General features: G+C 42.9%; 1 protein-coding gene across 4 annotated transcripts in view; it reads right to left on the bottom strand.

Annotated features, from left to right (window-relative positions):
• Positions 1–18,967, bottom strand: part of SPAG16 (sperm associated antigen 16) — a 695,820-nt gene that overhangs the window by 579,626 nt on the left and 97,227 nt on the right. For all 4 annotated transcript variants that reach the window (XM_033946736.1, XM_033946735.1, XM_033946737.1 and 1 more), the window contains exons 6-7: positions 10,963–11,070; positions 2,080–2,197 (exon numbers count right to left, since the gene is read on the bottom strand). In XM_033946736.1, coding sequence (XP_033802627.1) covers positions 2,080–2,197; positions 10,963–11,070 — 226 coding nt within the window. The remainder of the gene's footprint in view (positions 1–2,079; positions 2,198–10,962; positions 11,071–18,967) is intronic.

The raw sequence follows: 18,967 nt of genomic DNA on the forward strand, positions 1-18,967 counted from the left end.
CTACCGTATGGAATCCGGAAAGGACATAACAGAATGTACCCTACGTTCATAACGAACTTCATAAGCATCCAGGTCAAACTATAATTTACTACCTCTGTTCATAAAAAAAAAAAGCAATATGACTCATATACTCTATAGCAGTTTTCTTCAACCTTTTTACACCTATGGACCGGCGGAAATAAAATAATTATTTCATGGAGCGGCAAACTAATAAGACTGAAATTTTTAAAAACCCCATTGCTGCCCTGTCCCCGCGAGCTCGGTCCCGTTAACCATCTGATCCCATCCGCCCAAGCCTCAAATAGTTATGATTTTATATTGAACATATTTTATTAAAGTATAAAAAGAAACAATATTCTGTACAATTGTCATTTTATAAATATAAATAATACAGGGCAAGGATCAACAAAACCCCTGTCTCCCCTCCCCTTCACATATTTCCCCTCTACTATCAAGAAAACTGAATAAGCCAAATTATTACAGAATGCTACACAAATATCATGCTAACAGAATACCGCAGTCACACATGGCAGGAATGGTGTTAGGGGGAGTGCAACTACGGCAACTGCCTCCTGGTCAGAGAGAGCTCTAAGCCAGCTGGAAGCTAAAGACGCATTGCCTGGGCTTTGCACTCCCCAGTTAAGTCTAACATCAGCTCTAGCAGGACACATATTTTAAATCTGATATATTCTAATCACAAGATAGAAATAAAATTATTTTTTTCTACCTTTTGTCGTCTCTGGTTTCTGCTTTCATCGTCTTTTCACTCTCTTCCATCCAGCGTCTGCCCTCTGTCTCTTCAATCCAGCATCTGCCTCTTCCATCCACTGTCTGCCCTCTACCTCTCCCCCTCCCATATGGTATCTGCGTTCTTTCTAAGCCCCTCTCTCCTACACCAGATCTAGCATCTTTGTCCCTCTTTCCTTATTTTTCATCTGACCTCCCTTCCCAGCATCAATCTCTCTCTACCTTGTCATTCCTCTGTCTCTCCCCTTTCCCTCATCTGATCTCTCCATTCCACCCTGACTCCTTCCCCTCCTCTAATCTCCCTGCCAGCTGTTTCCTTCCAATGTTCCTCCTCCCCTGTCCAGCAGTACCTTCTCCCTTTCTTCCTCCCCTTATCCAACAGTAATTCTCATCCCTTCCCTTTCCCTTCTCCCCTGTCAGCAGTAGCCCCTTCCCCTCCCTTGTCCAGGAGTACCCCTTCTCCCTTTCCTCCTCCCCTTATCCAACAGTAATTCTCATCCCTTCCCTTTCCCTTCTCCCCTGTCAGCAGTAGCCCCTTCCCCTCCCTTGTCCAGGAGTACCCCTTCTCCCTTCCCTCCTTCCCTCTCCATCAAATATTTCCTCTATGTAGGCTAGCGGCAGCTCTGTGTGCTTTTAACTTCGGCACACAGCTGCCCCTAAGCAGCATTTTAGTGCGGTTTCATGAGGCAGCCTCGGGGCCTTTGGTAGGCCGGCCTGCTTCGATGATGCAATGTGGGCCGGCCTACCAAAGGCCCCGAGCTGCCTCATGAAACCACGCTAAAATACTGCCTAGGGGCAGCTGTGTGCCGAAGTTAAAAGCACACAGACCTGCTGCTGCTTTCCTGGGGGTGCGGAGACATACGCGGCAGGAGTCAGTGGTGGCAGGCAAGAGTGACGGCATAGTGACGGCAACAGGAAGTTGCACATCAGCTGACGCCGGCACCTTTTGCTGCGGCGGGGTCCTGAATCCTTCGCAGACCGGCGAGATTTTTTTGCAGACCATGAAGAACTGTGCTCTATAGATACTAGTTTTCAATTCCAGTACAAGCCAGGACCTGCACCCTTCACACTTCCAGTTGCTGTATAATACCCCAGCTCTATAATCACTGGACCTTCCACCTCCTGCTCACACAACAGGCTGCACAAGACAACAGATGCAAAAGCAAAGAGATACTAAAGCCACACACAAACACACAACCTTCCTTGTGAGAAAATGGGTTCCAGATAAGAATCAGATTAGTAAAAGTCAAACCTATCAAAAATATAAAAAGAAACTTGAATCTTGAAGCTTGAACTTGAAGAAAAACTAAATGTTATTAGTCATATTTGTACCTGTCCAACTACTCTGTCCCTCTCAAGGCTGGTCAGCATTTTCTGTCTCAACAACATCTCGTATTTTTCATGCAGCTGTCTTAGTAAAGGCTCATATGATGCATAATGTGTCTTCAGTCTAGAAATAGCAAAAGAAGGTTAACTGATCGTTAAATAATAACTGCTGATGGTTTTCATTTATGGAATTGTTTTTTTCAAAGTATCAATTAACTGTGAAAATCACTACATAGGATTTCAACTATTATTTTCTATGTTACATCTCTACTACCATACCAAAGAATGTTTACTGTTGGATAAAATTATCATTTTCTTCCATCCAAATTTTTAGGGTTAGCTTCTAAACGGTATGTTGAGTTTTTAATGACTCTTAAACACCTTCAAAATATTTAAACTGACCTATTTTAAATCCTCCTTCTATACCAGAGGTTCTCAACCCTGTCCTCAGGATATATTCAGCCATTTTGGTTTTCAGGATCTCCACTATGAATAAGCATGAGATAGATTTGCATACAATGGTGGCAGTGCATAAAAATCTACTTCATGTATAGTATATTCATTGTGGATAGCCTAAAAATTCTGTCCGGGTGGGTGGGTTCTGAGGAATGGGTTGGAAGTCACTGTTCTAGATGCATTTTCTCTTCAAAAACAAGAAAGAAAAATGTGCACATTGCTTGAAATTCCAAGACACTAAGGCCCTGATTCTACATAGTGTGTCCCGAATTTAGGCAGCTGTACGCGTCCTACAAACGGGATAGTACGCCTTAGAATGCCAGATGGGAATTATGTGGAAACTGACTCCGATAAAGCCAAACTACTGAATGATTACTTCTGTTCAGTCTTTACCTGCGAGGCACCAGGGCACGGGTCTCGGCTGGATGCAAAGCAAAGCATGGATAATCCATTTCAGAAGTTTGAGTTCACACCAGCTGATGTTTACCAAGAACTGTCAAGACTCAAGGTGAACAAAGCCATGGGACCGGACAATCTGCATCCAAGAGTGCTCAGAGAGCTATGCGATGTTTTGGCGGAACCGTTAGCTATGCTCTTCAATCTCTCCCTAAGTACGGGGAGAGTCCCCCTGGACTGGAAAACTGCCAATGTTGTTCCTCTGCACAAAAAGGGTTGCAGAGCGGAGGCTGAGAATTACAGACCAGTAAGTCTCACATCAATAGTGTGTAAACTCATGGAAACTCTACTTAAAGGGAAATTGGATGCGATATTGGATGAGGAGAATCTGAGGGATTCCTGTCAACATGGATTCACTAGAGGCAGGTCATGCCAATCCAATCTTATCAGCTTCTTGACTGGGTGACAGGAAAGCTAGACTCGGGAGAGTCTCTGGACATAGTGTACTTGGATTTCAGTAAAGCGTTTGACAGTGTCCCACACGTAGACTATTAAACAAGATGAAATCGATGGGGTTAGGTGAGTAACTAACGGCATGGGTCAATGATTGGCTGAGTGGAAGACTTCAGAGGATGGTGGTCAATGGCACCCTCTCTAAGACATCGGAGATGACTAGCGGAGTGCCGCAGGGCTCAGTCCTGGGACCATCCCTTTTTAACATATTCATAAGGGACTTGACCCGAGGGCTTCAGGGAAAAGTAGCGCTTTTTGCCGACGACGCCAAACTGTGTAATATAGTAGGTGAAAGCGATCTCACGGATGGTATGGCGCAGGATCTGATCAAGTTGGAAAACTGGTCCTCGAAATGGCAGCTGGGCTTCAATGCAAAGAAGTGTAAGGTGATGCATCTCGGCAGCAGAAATCCATGCAGAACATACACCTTGAATGGAGAAACACTAGCTACGACCTCAGAAGAACGAGACTTGGGAGTAATCATCAGTGCAGACATGAAGGCTGCCAAACAAGTAGAGAAGGCCTCATCCAAGGCAAGGCGGATGATGGGATGTATCAATAGAAGCTTCGTCAGCCGTAAACCCGAAGTCATAATGCCACTGTACAGAACCATGGTGAGACCTCATCTGGAGTACTGTGTGCAATTCTGAAGGCCACATTACCGTAAAGATGTACTTCGAGCTGAGTCAGTCCAGCGAATGGCCACTAGGATGGTCTCCGGACTCAAGGGTCTCTCATACGAGGAAAGACTGGGAAAGTTGCAGCTCTACTCTCTAGAAGAGCGCAGGGAGAGGGGTGACATGATTGAGACATTTAAGTACGTCACAGGTCGTGTCGAGGTGGAAAACGACATATTCTTTCCTAAGGGACCTTCAGTCACAAGGGGGCACCCACTCAAACTCAGAGGAGGGAGATTTGGTGGTGACACCAGGAAGTATTTATTTACAGAAAGGGTGGTGGATCACTGGAACAAACTACCGGTGCAGGTGATCAAGGCCACTAGCGTGCTCGACTTTAAGAATAAATGGGACATCCAGTGGGATCTCTACGTGGATCGAGCAGCACTCTGACTTAATGGGGTGGGACAGTAGAGTGGGAAGACTTGATGGGCTATAGCCCTTTTCTGCCGTCATCTTTCTATGTTTCTATGTTTCTATGTTACAGCTGTCTAATCAGCCAATCAGAATGCACGTTTTTTTAAAAAAAATGCTCCCCAGGCAGGGTTTCTATATTGAAGGCGAGGCCCGCTAGGGTGCCCAATCCCTCCTGCTATAAGTATACCGACCCCCCCCCCCCTGACACTACCGATCGCTGGCAGGAGGGTGCCCAATCCCTCCTGCCAGAAGATGCCCCCCCCGACACTACTGACCGCCCCCCCCGACACTACCGATCGCTGGCAGGAGGGTGACCAAACCCTCCTGCCGGAAGACGCACCCCCTCCGCGCTAACAGCCCTCAAACCTCCCCCCAACCAAACTAACCTTTCCTTGTTGGCCAGACGGGATTTGCCCGTCTCATCGAAATGAGGCGGGCCCACCCCTTCCCAGCCCATCCTTCCGAAGTCTAAGGCCTGATTGGCCCAGGCTCTAGAAGCCTGGACCAATCAGGCCTTAGGCATAGCGGGTCCGCCCATCCCCACTAAGTCTAAGGCTGATTGGCCCAGGCGCCTTAGAGCATGGCATGTGGTAGGTGCCCGTTTTGTAGGTGGTGTTTCCAGAATCAGGCCTGAATCTATCAGGAATATCTCCTCTTTTGTGATTAGCAATTACAGTTACTTTACGATTAATTCTGGTAAAGGTTGATAGTTCAATAACATGTATAACCATTGTTATTATAAATCTGTGCACTACATGATTGAGATTTATTATACTTCACAATATGGCTGGCAAGCTAAAAGCAACATATATGAATACCCAACAAATATTGAATAAATTGTTGTCTTGGTATTAATAAATAAATATGTTCCCATTCTAGGACTTGTAATAAGATAAAAATAAGAAATCTTAATTTTCTAAAATATGTAGTGGGGCATTTTTGATATGACATCCAAATCAGAGTTTGGATATTTTGTGGAACATGCACAAAAATAGAGTGCGCATTCCAGTAGTGAACAAGATCATTTTTGAAACAGTGTTGAATCTAGTTCAGCCCTCTTAGCTTATTAACGAGTCTTCTATGAGGAATCATATCAAAGGCTTTGTTGGAATCCAAGTAAATTACATTTAGCATATGTCTTTTATCCAGTTCTTTGCTCGCCCAGTCAAAGAAATCAATCAGATTCGTATGACAGGATTTTTCTTTGGTAAAAACCATGTTGCCTTGGATCACACAACCCAACGGATTCTAGAAAATTAATTTATCTTCTTCCAGTAGCGACTCCATTATTTTTCCTACCATTAACATGAAGCTTATTGGCCTGTAGTTTTCCATTACTCCCTGTCCCTGCTTTTGTGAAGAGGGACCACATCTGTTTGTCTTCAATCCTGTGGAACCTCTCCTGTCTCTAAAAAGAGATTAGGTTCTTACTTTGATAATATATTTTCCAGTAGACAGGGATGACACAAGAACATAAGAATTGCCGCTGCTGGGTCAGACCAGTGGTCCATTGTGTCCAGCAGTCCGCTCACGCAGCAGCCCTTAGGTCAAAGATCAGTGCCCTAACTGAGACTAGCCTTACCTGCGTATATTCTGGTTCAGCAGGAACTTGTCTAACTTTGTTTTGAATCCCTGGAGGGTGTTTTTCCCTATAACAGCCTCCGGAAGAGCGTTCCAGTTTTTTACCACTCTCTCGGTGAAGAGCTTCCTTATGTTCGTATGGAATCTATCCCCTTTTAACTTTAGAGAGTGCCCTCTCGTTCTCTCTACCTTGGAGAGGGTGAACAACCTGTCTTTATCTACTAGGTCTTTTCCCTTCATTATCTTGAATGTTTCGATAATGTCCCCTCTCAGTCTCCTCTTTTCAAGGGAGACGAGGCCCGGTTTCTGTAATCTCTCACTGTATGGCAACTCCTCCAGCCCCTTAACCATTTTAGTTGCTCTCCTCTGGACCCTTTCGAGTAGTACTATGTCCATAGGATCATCCATGCGTGATCAAAGCACTGTGAAGAAGATGTCAATCACAGCTTTTCACTCTTCCTCATCCACCCTGGACTGTGCAGCTCCCATCAGTTTGTACCAAACTGGCAACAGCCCTAAATGAAAAGACAGAAGAAGGGACACTGGGAAATTCCCTGAACACATATTTCTGATCTGCTCAAACGTAGCTAAATAACAACAAAGTTTAGAGAACAACATAGTGCAACATCTTTTCAAGAAAGTTCAACAAATTTCAATAAAGAAACTTATCAGCCTGAATATTTATGGAGCTCAAACATTCCTCCTCATAACTATATATGCAGACTCTTCCCAGATCTAAAGTCTGACAGAAAAACTGAGCTAGAGAGCTGATCCTTGAGTTTAAGCATTGAAACAGGAAGCAGATGCATCAAAAACTGACAGGATGGGGGGTTCAGCATGACATCCCTATCTACTGGAAAAGAAATTATCAAGGTAAGAACCTAATCTCTTTGTCCAGTGTAATAGGGATGGCATACTGAACCATAGGGATGTAAATAAGCAGTTTCCAAAGTGTAGGGCAAGCTTGATAAGCTACATCCTGCTACATCCACTCTGTAGAAATTGGTGAAAGTATGCAGAGTGGCTCAAGTCACTGATCTACAAATCTCCTCAGGGGGGATTGCTTGAGATTCTGCCTAGGAGGAGGCCTCGCCCCATTTTGAATGTGCCTTGAACAATAAAGGAGGTTGTTTTCTGCAACTGATATATGCAGAGGATATCGCTCTACATACTCACATACTCAGAGGGCATCACTCTAGATACTCACTTAACCATGACTGACCATACAAACTTACTGGTGAAGAAATGCTTTTACATGCTGTGGAAGCTAAGGACTATTAAAAAATACTTTGACACAACATCATTCAGATTACTGGCGCAGTCGCTGATCCTATCTACCCTAGATTACTGCAACATCGCCTACCTGGGTATCCCCAAAAAAACAGTACAAAACTTAAGATTAGTGCAAAACACTGCAGTTCTCTTGATCTTCGGACTGAGAAAAAAAGACCACATTAGCCCCTATTACAAGAAATTACACTGGCTACCTGTGGAGGCGCGAATACTGTTCAAATTTGCTTGTATCTGCTTCAAACAAGTCTGGGGCCTAGCACCTTCCCACCTGCAAACACACTTCACTCTACACAACCCCACACGTACAACCAGAAACAAAAACATCTTTGCATACCCAAAGATCACAGGCTGCAAATACAAATCCTTCCTAGACAGAACCTTCATGTTCCAAGCAAACAGACAGCAATCACATAAATAAACCACAAAAATAAAGGCAGACAGACCTACAACACATTCCGAAAATCAATTAAAACCGTTCTATTTGGTAAATTCCTTGCTTAATCAGATCACCTCTCTCAGGTATTTTTTTTTCTTCCCCTTATAACCCCATTGTATTATGTAACATCTTTCTTCTCTCATGTATTCTTTCCCCATGCTTCTCCAATTCATGATGTAACTTCCATCTTCTTGCATTTTGTAATTCGCTGATAGTCCAACCTTCTTTCTATGTGAACCGCCTAGAAATCAGTTTGACTATGGCGGTATAGAAAAATAAAGTTATTATTATTATTATTACATATCCATCTGAAAATGGTAGCCTGGGAAGTGGGAATGCCCTTTCTCACCTGGTTTGTCAGGACAAAAAGATGATCCAAGAAGCAAATTCATTAGTGACCTCCAGATAGTGCAAAACAACTCTTTGGACATCCAAGTCCTTCAAGGCCTTGTCCATCTTCTTAGACCCTGTGGGGTTAAACACTGGCAGTCTAACTTCTTGGTTGACATGAAATACTTGGCCTCCATGAAGATGGGATACTAGGCTAGATGAACCATTGGTCTGACCCAGTAAGGCTATCCTTATGTTCTTATGACCTTCGGCAAGGAGAGAACTGTACACAAAGTTATTCCCGCTTCTGTGATCCTGAGGAAAAGTTATCTGCATGAAAGCACTTGCAATTCTAAAGTTTTTCTGGCAGAAGACTCCTTTGACCGATAGTTTTAAAAAAGAGGTTTCCTGCAAAGGCTCATATGGAGCCCTACTAAGCCCTTCCAACACTATATTAAGATTCTAAGACAGATAGGGACTCCAAATCAGTGGCCTCACTCAGGGCCCCCTTCTGAAACTGGACGATATCCAGGTAGGCTGCTAAGGAGAACCTTCATTCTTGACCTCGGAAGCAGGAGAACCCTGCTACCTGGACTTTAAGGGATGCCATACCATTCCTGTACCCTCTTACTTTGCTATAGAAGAGGAATCATGGGTAATTAGAGCATAGCCATGTGATACCCCCCAAAATTGAAGAAATTATTCCTGAGCCAGAAGCATCAACTGAATGTAAGGAGATATTGTACAGTTGAGAGTGACCTAACTAAACAAAAAGCGGCATTGTGCCTGTAGAGTTGAGGTGCTAAATAGAATCTTCTTGGGAAGCAAAAGAGGTACTTCAAGAAAAGAGGTCACAAGTAGCAGAAAACACGAGACAAAATGGGCAACCAGAAGGAGAAAATATCAGTGCTGCACAGAGAAGTAAGCAATAGAAAAAACCAAAACGAGGAGAACTAAAATTGCTGGAGCAGAAGCATAATAAGAGGTCCAGCAATAAATCAACATAGACTCAGAATAAGGTCTTGTGTGTGAATTTTAGAAATAGAAACCAGCACTCAAACCCATTGAAAGAACTACAAGTAGAATGAAATGCACACTATGATATTTCCTACACTCAAACTCATTGAAAGAACTACAAGTAGAATGAAATGCACACTATGATACAGAAAAAAGTCAAACAGACAAACCACTGTGCCCCTCCCGCACTCAAACCCAGTGAAAGAACTACAAGTAGAATGAAATGCACACTATGATATTTCCTACAGAAAAAAAGTCAAACAGACCAACCACTCTGCCCCTCCACATCAGCACCAAGCTCTTCTTTCTCTAGGTAAAAGCAAGAAGTAAATTGATCCTGCTAGACCATTAGGAAATGGTTGTAACAAGAGATCACACAAGGTCATCAACTAAGAATTTATTTATTTTTTTTTAATTAATGACCTCCAGGTCATTTAAAATGATTCTGATGGTGGATCGAGATCACAGGCTTTCGGTGTCACCATGGAGGGGTTCTGAGTCTTCTCATGAGGAATAGAGAAAATTGAAAAACAGGAATGAGTCCTACAAATAGACGTGACTGTACTAAGAACATAAGAATAGCCTTACTGGGTCAGACCAATGGTCCTTCAAGCCCAGTAGCTTGTTCTCACGATGGCTAGCCAAAACCCATGCTACCGATCTAGGGCAAGCAGTAGTTTTGTCCATGTTTTTCTCAACAGACTATGGACTTTTACTCTAGGAAATTGTCCAAACCCTTTTAAAACCAGCTATGCTATCCACTCTTACCAAAAACTCTGGCAATGCGTTCCAGAGCTTAACTATTTTCTGAGTGAAAAAATATTTCCTCCTACCGGTTTTAAAAAAGTATTTCCCTGTAACTTCATCGAGTGTCCTCTAGTCTGTAATTTTTGACGGAAAAATCGATCCACTTATACCCGTTCTACTCCACTCAGGATTTTGTAGACTTCAATCATATCATAGCAGCCATTTTTGATGAGTGATCTGCATGGGGCAGGAGCTTAGGAAGATCTCTCCTGCCCCGAAAGACCACTAGACCACCAGGTAAGGTCTGGGATGCCGGGAGGGAGGCGGGGTAGGTCAGAGTTGGCCCAAAAGTTATTCGCAAATTTTCAATATTCGCGGGCCGGCTCTGCCCCTAACCCCCATGAATATTGAGGGAAGAGTGTATTCAGAACATTGCCTTCCTAGATGTGGATCTTATCTTGCAAATGTTGGTTTGACTGCATCACCATTTTACTCATTCACTAACTACCATTGGCTTCTAGCTACTTTTTGGATCCAGCACAAACTATTACCCCTGACTTACAAAGTACTTCAATACTGGTACTTGTCCTTATCTTTCTTCCCTTGTCATCCCCTATACTCCTTCTAGAGTCCTTCATTCTCTCAATAACCAGTGTTTTCAAATACCTTCCTTAAAGTTAGACTACTAACGGTCAACAAGGAATCGTGCCTTTTTTTGGCTAATTCCTTCTCTTTAAAATTGTTTATCCTCCTATGTTCTGTCTTGAGCCTTCCTACCCTAAATTCAGAACATCTCTGAAAACACACTTTATTTGAGCAAGTCTTTGTTTATACCCTGATACTGACAGTTGTCTGAGGGTTCACTAACTTCTGCAGTTTCTACTCCCCTTTTCTCTCTCTCTCTTCCTTTATAGTTCCTGTCCTTTCCTACTGCAACTTAATATTTTTATTGTACACCACTTTATTATATTTGAGGAAAAGAGGTATATAAAATATATAAAACATACATGTAATCAATCTCCTTACCTTTTGATATCATTAATGAGCCTGTTCTTTTCTTGGGCCACCCGTTTATGATGCATTCGATGAAAGTCACGTTCTTTCTGTAGTTTCAAGATAATATGTCCAGCTTTACTATATGAAAGAAACATATAAATTATAGCTACAAAATCTTTAAGGCATGGCCTTTCCTCAGTCTATTGATCTTTAACCACCTCTCAAAATTATTTTATACAAAGAACCAAAGTTAAAGACAGTCTACATTGATAAAGGAGATACATAACTAACTTTACGCAACATTATAAACATAAGGGATTGTGCTTGCCAGTTGCTGAAGTATTGATACAGACAGGCAATGCACTACATCAACAAGCTGTGTCAGGAGACTGCAAAAACTCAGGTTTTTATGATCTCTCACACACATATTCCACCTGCCCTTCTTTTTCACACACACATATAACCCACCTGCCCTCAACCATTCTGCCTTTCTCTCTCTCTCTCTCTCTCTCTCTCTGTCATGCACAAATATCCACTTGCTCTCAGCCACTCTGCCCTTTTCTCTCTAATCACAAACATCCCACCTGCCCTTTTCTCTGTCTGTCTGTCTCTCTCTCTCACACACACATCCCACCTGCCCTCCGTTTCTTTGCCCTTATCTCTCTCAAAAAGCTTGTTGATTTTGCTGTCTCATGAGATCGGGAGTTATAAGATCAACAGTCTCTTCTTGCACTTCAAAACATATCAGTTACTGCAAAATGTCTGATGTTATAACAAACTTTAAAAGTTTTGATATTACCTTGGTAAGGCCAATACACAATCCTTTCTCTGCAAAACACTATGCACAAACTTGTACAAAAGAGTTGGAATCTTACCATATCATAACATCACTAACTCACAGAACTCAAACAACAACCTTATATGTGAAAAAAACACACCATAAATATTACAAGTCCTAAAACACTAATAAAATACCAAGTGAAAAAAACAGAACAATGGAACTGCTGCAAGATTTCTGCATAGAACCATTCCAATTAATAAACTCAGAATGAAATACTTTTTTCTACCTTTTTTGTCTGAGCACAGTACTTTATTTTTCCATTCAATTTGATCACGGTGTCTCTTTGTTTTTTCTCTAATTTTTTCTTCTATCTTTGCAGGTTGTCCTGTCCATTTGACATACAGACTGCTGAACAAGATGGAATCAATGGGGTTAGGAGTAACACTAATTGCATGGGTTAAAGATTGGTTAAGTGGCAGACTTCAGAGGGTGATGGTTAACGGCACCCTCTCCAAAACGTCGGAAGTGACCAGTGGAGTGCCGCAGGGCTCAGTCCTGGGTCCACTCCTCTTCAACATATTCATTAGGGATTTGACTCAAGGGCTTCAAGGTAAGGTAACCTTATTCGCTGATGATGCCAAACTATGCAATATCATAAACGGCTACAATCTGCAGAATACTATGGAACAGGACCTCCGTACTTTAGAAAGCTGGTCCTCTGTCTGGCAGCTGGGCTTCAACGCCAAGAAATGTAAGGTCATGCATCTCGGAAATGGAAATCCATGCAGAACTTACACCTTGAATGGAGAAACTTTGACCAAGACTACAGCAGAACGAGACCTGGGAGTGATCATCAGTGCAGACATGAAGACTGCTACTCAAATGGAGAAGGCTTCATCTAAGGCATGGCAGATGATGGGTTGTATCAAGAGAAGTTTCGTCAACAGGAAGCCTGAGGTCATGATGCCATTGTACAGAGCCATGGTGAGACCTCATCTGGAATACTGTGTGCAATTTTGGAGGCCACATTACCGTAAAGATGTGCTCAGAATTGAGTCGGTTCAGCGGATGGCCACCAGGATGGTCTCGGGGATAAAAGGTCTCTCGTACGAAGAGAGACTGAACAAATTGCAGCTCTATACTCTCGAGGAGCGTAGGGAGAGGGGAGACATGATTGAGACATTTAAGTACATCACGGGACGGGTCGAGGTGGAAGATGATATCTTTCTTCTCAAAGGACCCTCGAACACAAGAGGACATCCGCTCAAACTCAGGGGAGGGAAGTTTCGTGGAGACGTCAGGAAGTACTTCTTCACGGAACGAATGATAGAGCATTGGAACAAGCTTCCAGTACAGGTGATCGAGGCCTGCAGTATCCCAGACTTCAAGAATAAATGGGATACCTATGTGGGATCACTGCGAGAGTCATACCAATGAATAGGGTCGCTAGGATATAGACTTAATAGAGCAGGTCAGTAGAGTTAAGGGGGCCAGTAGACTTAAAAGGGGGTCAATGGTATGGGCAGACTTGATGGGCTGTAGCCCTTATCTGCCGTCATCTTTCTATGTTTCTATGTTTCTATATATATAGTCTCTCTCCATGTCCGACTTCCATCTTCCTCTGCATTCCTATCTATCTTGTCCAGCATCTACCCTTAGTGTCCTTGTCCTTTTGTACCCTTGTGATCAGTATTGCTTTTCTTTGTCCCATTACCCTCTTTACCCAGCATTCCCCTTCTGTGTCTCCGTCCCTATCCTCCCTCCATGCCAAGCATCTCTTCTCTGTGCATCACCTCTCTATTCTTTTTTGCCTAGACCCCCCCCCCCCCATCCAGTGGCTTGCATGTCTCCCTCCCTTTTCCTTGCTCTCCGCATCTCTCCCTCCCTGAATTCAGTGTTTACCCCTCAATCCAGTCTCTTTCTCTCTCCTTCCCTCTTCACTGATCTTCCCCCAGTCCAGCAAGCACCTCTCCTTCTCCCTCCTTCACTCCCAGTCCAGTAGCACCTTTTTCCTCATCTGCTCCCAGTCCAGTAGCACCTCTCCTTCTCCCAGTCCAGTAGCACCTCTCCTTCTCCCTCCTCTGCCCCCAGTCCAGCAGCACCTCTCCTTCTCACCTTTCCCCACCACCAAGGTCCAGCAGCACCTCTCCTTCTCACCTTCCCTCACCATCCAGGTCCAGCAGCATCTCTCCATCTTCTTCCTCTACTACCAATCCAACAGCACCTCTTACCTCCTGCACTACCCAGAAGCACCTCCCCCACTACCTAGAAGCATCTCTCCTTCTCCCTCTTCCACTCCCAGTCCAGCAGCATCTCTCCCTTTTACCTCCACCCTTCAGTTCCAGCAGCACCTCTCAGTTCCCTTCCTGGGTCCTGCAGCACCACCTCCCCTCCCTCATGTCAGTAGCAACTATCCCCCTCCCCCAACTAGAAGCAGTAGCAGCTCACTCTTTTTTTTTTTCTTCCTTGCACAGCTGCCAATAATGTTAGCTTAGCAATTCTCTCAGGCAGCCTCAGTGCTTTTGTTAGGCTGGGCCCACCTCCGAGGAAAGAGAAAGTTGCATCTTTGGAAGTGGACCTGGCCTAGCAAAGGCCCAGAGGCTGCCAGGGAATGGTTAAGCTAACACTACCGACAGCTGTGCAGGAAAGTGAAAGCATAGAGTGAGCTGCTGCTGCTGCTAGTCCATGGGGTAGGGGAGGAACAATAGCGATGGTGGTGGTGGCAGCAGGAGGGCAAGAGACATGTAACAGTGACAGTGGCAGCAGGAGAAGGGTGGGAGACAAGCTGTGCCACATACCCCCCTGCCAATGGTACACATACCTCCTAGGGTTTGCGTACTGTGGGTTGGGAACACTGGCCTATCCTATTCCCCAACCCCTCCCCCAATAAACCAATTGCATCAGTTGCCTTCAATTTCTGAACTCACCATAGCCATTGGCACAAGGAAAGAGATACATACATAGAAACATGATGGCAGATAAAGGCCAAATGGTTCATCTAGTCTGCCCATCCTCAGTAACCAGTATCTCTTTTTTTCTCTGAGAGATCCCACATGCCTATCCCAGGCCCTCTTGAATTCAGACACAAGCTCTGTCTCCACCACCTCTTCTGGGAGACTGTTCCATGCATCTACCAACCTTTCTCTAAAAAAGTATTTCCTCAGATTACTCCAGAGCCTATCACCTCTTAACTTCATCCTATGTCCTCTCATTGCAGACTTTCCTTTTAAATGAAAGAGACTCAACTCATGCACATTTATATTACATAGATATTTAAACATCTCTATCATATCTCCTCTCTACCGTCTTTCCTCCAAAGTATACAGATTGAGATCTTTAAGTCTGTCACTATACGCCTTATCACGAAGACCACACACCATTTTAGTGGCCTTCCTCTGGACCAACTCCATCCTTTTTGAAGGTGCAGCCTCCAGAATTGTACACAATATTCTAAATGAGATCTCACCAGAGGCATCAATATCTCCTTTTTCATACTAGCCACACCTCTTCCTATGCAACCTAGCATCCTTCTAGCTTTCGTCATCACCTTTTCAACCTGTTTGGCCACCTTAAGATCATCACATATAATCACACCCAAGTCCCGATCTTCCGTCGTGCACATTAGTTCTTCACCCCCTATACAGTACCGTTCCTTCAGGTTTTTGCACCCAAATACATGAGCTTGCATTTCTTAGCATTAAATTTTTGCTGCCAAATTTCAGACCATTCTTCAAGCTTCGCCAGGTCTTTCTTCATGTTATTCACACCATCCGGCGTGTCTACTCTATTGTAGATTTTGGTATCATCCGCAAAGAGGCAACTCTTACCCGACAACCCTTCAGCAATATCATTTATAAAAAGAACAGGCCCAAGAACAGAACCTTGAGGCACACCACTGGTAACATCCCTTTCCTCCGAGTGATCTCCATTGATCACTACCCTTTGTCACCTTGCACTCAACCAGTTCCTCACCCAGCCCATCACTTTGGAACCCATCCCAAGGGCACTCAGTTTATTTATTAGACGTCTGTGTGGAACACTGTTAAAGGCTTTGCTAAAATCTAAATACACCACATCTAGTGCACATCCTCTATCCAATTCTCTGGTCACCCAGTCAAAGAAATTGATCAAATTTGTCTGATAAGACCTACCTCTAGTGAATGCATGTTGCCTCCAGTCCTGTAATCCACAGTATTCCAGAAACTTCACCATTCTCTGTTTTAAAAGCGTTTCCATTCATTTGCTTACTACAGAAGTCAGACTTACCGGCCTGTAATTTTCTACTTCTTCCTTACTTCCACTTTTGTGGAGAGAGACCACATATGCCCTTCTTCAGTCTTCCGGTACCACTCCCAACTCTAGAGACTCGTTGAAAAGGTCACTCAGCGGAGATACCAGAACTTCCCTAAGTTCCTTCAGCACTATGTTTACTGATCTTATCTATATTTCTTCCCAACACTAGGTCAAAATCCGAGTGATATTTCCAAACTAAGACATCTAGGACTAAATTCTATAAATGGTGTCTAAATCTGGATGTATAAAAAATAGTAAGTGCTATTTTATTTAAAAATGTTGTTTATAGAATAGCACTTAATACTGGTATCTATACCCAATTTTAGGTGTGAGGATTTATACCAGCCTAGTGTAAATTCTCGTGCCTAAATTATGTGCATATCTGCCTTATTCTATAACACTGTGCACAGATTCTAGGAAAGTCCCTGACCTATCTATGCCCCTTCCACAGCTATGCCTCCTTTTTGGATCCACACGGAAAAATTTATGCATCAATCTTTATAGAATACCAACTACAAAGATGCATGGATTAATTCAAATTGATGACAATTACCATCAATAATTGATTATTGGTACCCAATTATTGTTGATAATTGGTTCATTATTCAATTAAATTACATTCGCAAATTAGATGCGCGTCCAAATTTGCACATGCAATGTTGAGCGCCATATATAGAATTATGAGACTAGTTCATAAGTATCGTAAGTGCTGATTCTTAGTAATGGATTCATTTTCTAGTTAGGTTCTCTTTATTTATCTAAATGCAGTACTTTTAATCCAAGAGAATCCACAAAAGTTTTTAATGTAGCAACTTATTTGAACACAAAAATTGCTCTTTGACATTCATGTGCAGTTTATTTGGGAACTGAAATGTAAATCTTATCTTGCAGTTGTTCATTTCAGCATACACTGGCGAACATTTTGGCAGTTTTTCCACAAGCCGCTCAGAGTAATCTTGAAATATCAGTATACGAGAATCCTGGTAATAGTGACCAATAGGCTTGAAGAATGTAGGATTTGTGTATTAGACTTGGGACCGAGACCATAATTATCCTTGGCTTGCCTACTGTGTGTCATGGTCAGATTAACCACCATGATGAAACCTGAAGACCTTGGGCTATGTTTTGTGTTTTTTATCTATAGCATCCTCCTTTTCCTTCTGGTTGAACCTTCAAGTACTTAGAGACTGCATGACTTGGAACATGAATCCTATGTGTTTTTCACAGAGGCAGAGTTCACCCCAGTCACCAAATGGAAGGAGGAAAGAGAAGGCCTAGTGAGAAGAAACACTGTGGTTATACTTAACAAGCTAGTCTTGCAGAACAGGATTACCACCAAACAGCAGGCAGAAGAATGATTGGGAAAAGGCTGATTCAAGGGCTGGCATAGCAGCCGTTAAATCAGGTAGGCAAGGTTGAGATACCGAAGATCAGCAGAAGCAATATAGCACTCAGGAGTTCACAAATGGGACCTATCTGAGGAAAAGGTAGAAGGAGAACTCCTGGGTTTACATATGTATAGAAAGTCAATCAGAGAAAATGCATTCCTTAGAACCAATCAAATACAACCTCAGTAGGCCAAATGGGGTGACCCACATCATGAGGCTGTGACTAGGAACAGTAGTATAAAGGCAGGAAGAGGCCACAGCTCACTTACTATGTAAGGGGAGCTTCCTGAGTAGTAAGTACATAACACTGTGTTTAAGTTTTGGCCAAGTCTATACACCTTCTCCAAATAAATGTGGCCTGAATGATCTTCCAGGCCAAGCTCATTAATAAGCCATTTCTCCAGGATATCAACAACATTATCTGGCAGCAATTCCACAAAGTCAAGCAAACCTAAGCCGTTCCACCTATATCTATTTTCTAGATCATCGACTTTATCCTACAATAATTATGCCATTTTGCAATTTTCTTGTGGTCTGCCACCTATTTCTCTATATTGGAAACTCTGTTCCAAACTATCATTGTGTTTCCTCATACTTGTTAAATTTGAGTGGCAGTATCAAGTTTAGAACTATCTCAAACCTTTCCTCTAAAACCTCAACCATTATCTTAGAAAATTCTACATGACTGAATAACAACTCGAGGTTAGTGAGGCGTTATCTACTGGATTCATCATCTTGGCTTCAGGACCTTTTTCTGTCTTTTGTAAATGTCTTGATGGCTATCACTGCTCTATACACTATTGTGGATGAGCCAGTCACAATGTTGTCCAAGTGACAAAAAGCAAAGATACTGTAAAAGGTATTCTCTGAAGGTTGCAGGCATATATGCTCACATGTGGATGACATCAAAAAGTAACCTAAACCCATTTAATCAACCTGAAACCTAATATCTCCCACCTGAAACCAATGTAATGAAACCGGATATTTTTCAATGCAACGTAACCTGAATTATTTTCCAATGTAATGTAATCTGAATCCTCAATACGTAACCTGTACCAGCAATTTTCCAATGTAATGCAACCTCCTGGAAATGTCCAGCTCTCTTCCAATGTAATCCGCTTTGAACCGCAAGGTACAAGCGGAATAGAAATCACTAATGTAATGTAATGTAATCATTCACAGACCCCGATAGGGGCACTATCAAGAGTATTTTCACTTTAAATCTTTAGGTAATGCCCATACCATGCATGTGCCAGTGCTTTCCCATTCAATGTTAGCTCACGGAACCATCAATTCAGTAACAAAGCTAAGACCCCTTCATTCAAAGTTAGAAATGTTGGAAATAGTTGCAGTTTCCATGGATTCCTGACAGAGAGCTCTAGGAGGAGTGGTAACCAAACCTGTCATGGCCAAAGAGGTGCTATAAAAATCACGATGATTCAATCATGGCAAAGTTTGAGTGCAATTTTCCTTATAAGGGTAATTGGAGAAAATGCATAGAGAAACTTGTCCTCCCAGTCAAGTAGAAAGGCATCCAATGCAATGTGATTGGGGGCATAGAACCTTGCTTTTT

This window comes from Geotrypetes seraphini, chromosome 5 (assembly GCF_902459505.1).
Source record: "Geotrypetes seraphini chromosome 5, aGeoSer1.1, whole genome shotgun sequence".
Lineage (NCBI taxonomy): Eukaryota > Metazoa > Chordata > Amphibia > Gymnophiona > Dermophiidae > Geotrypetes > Geotrypetes seraphini.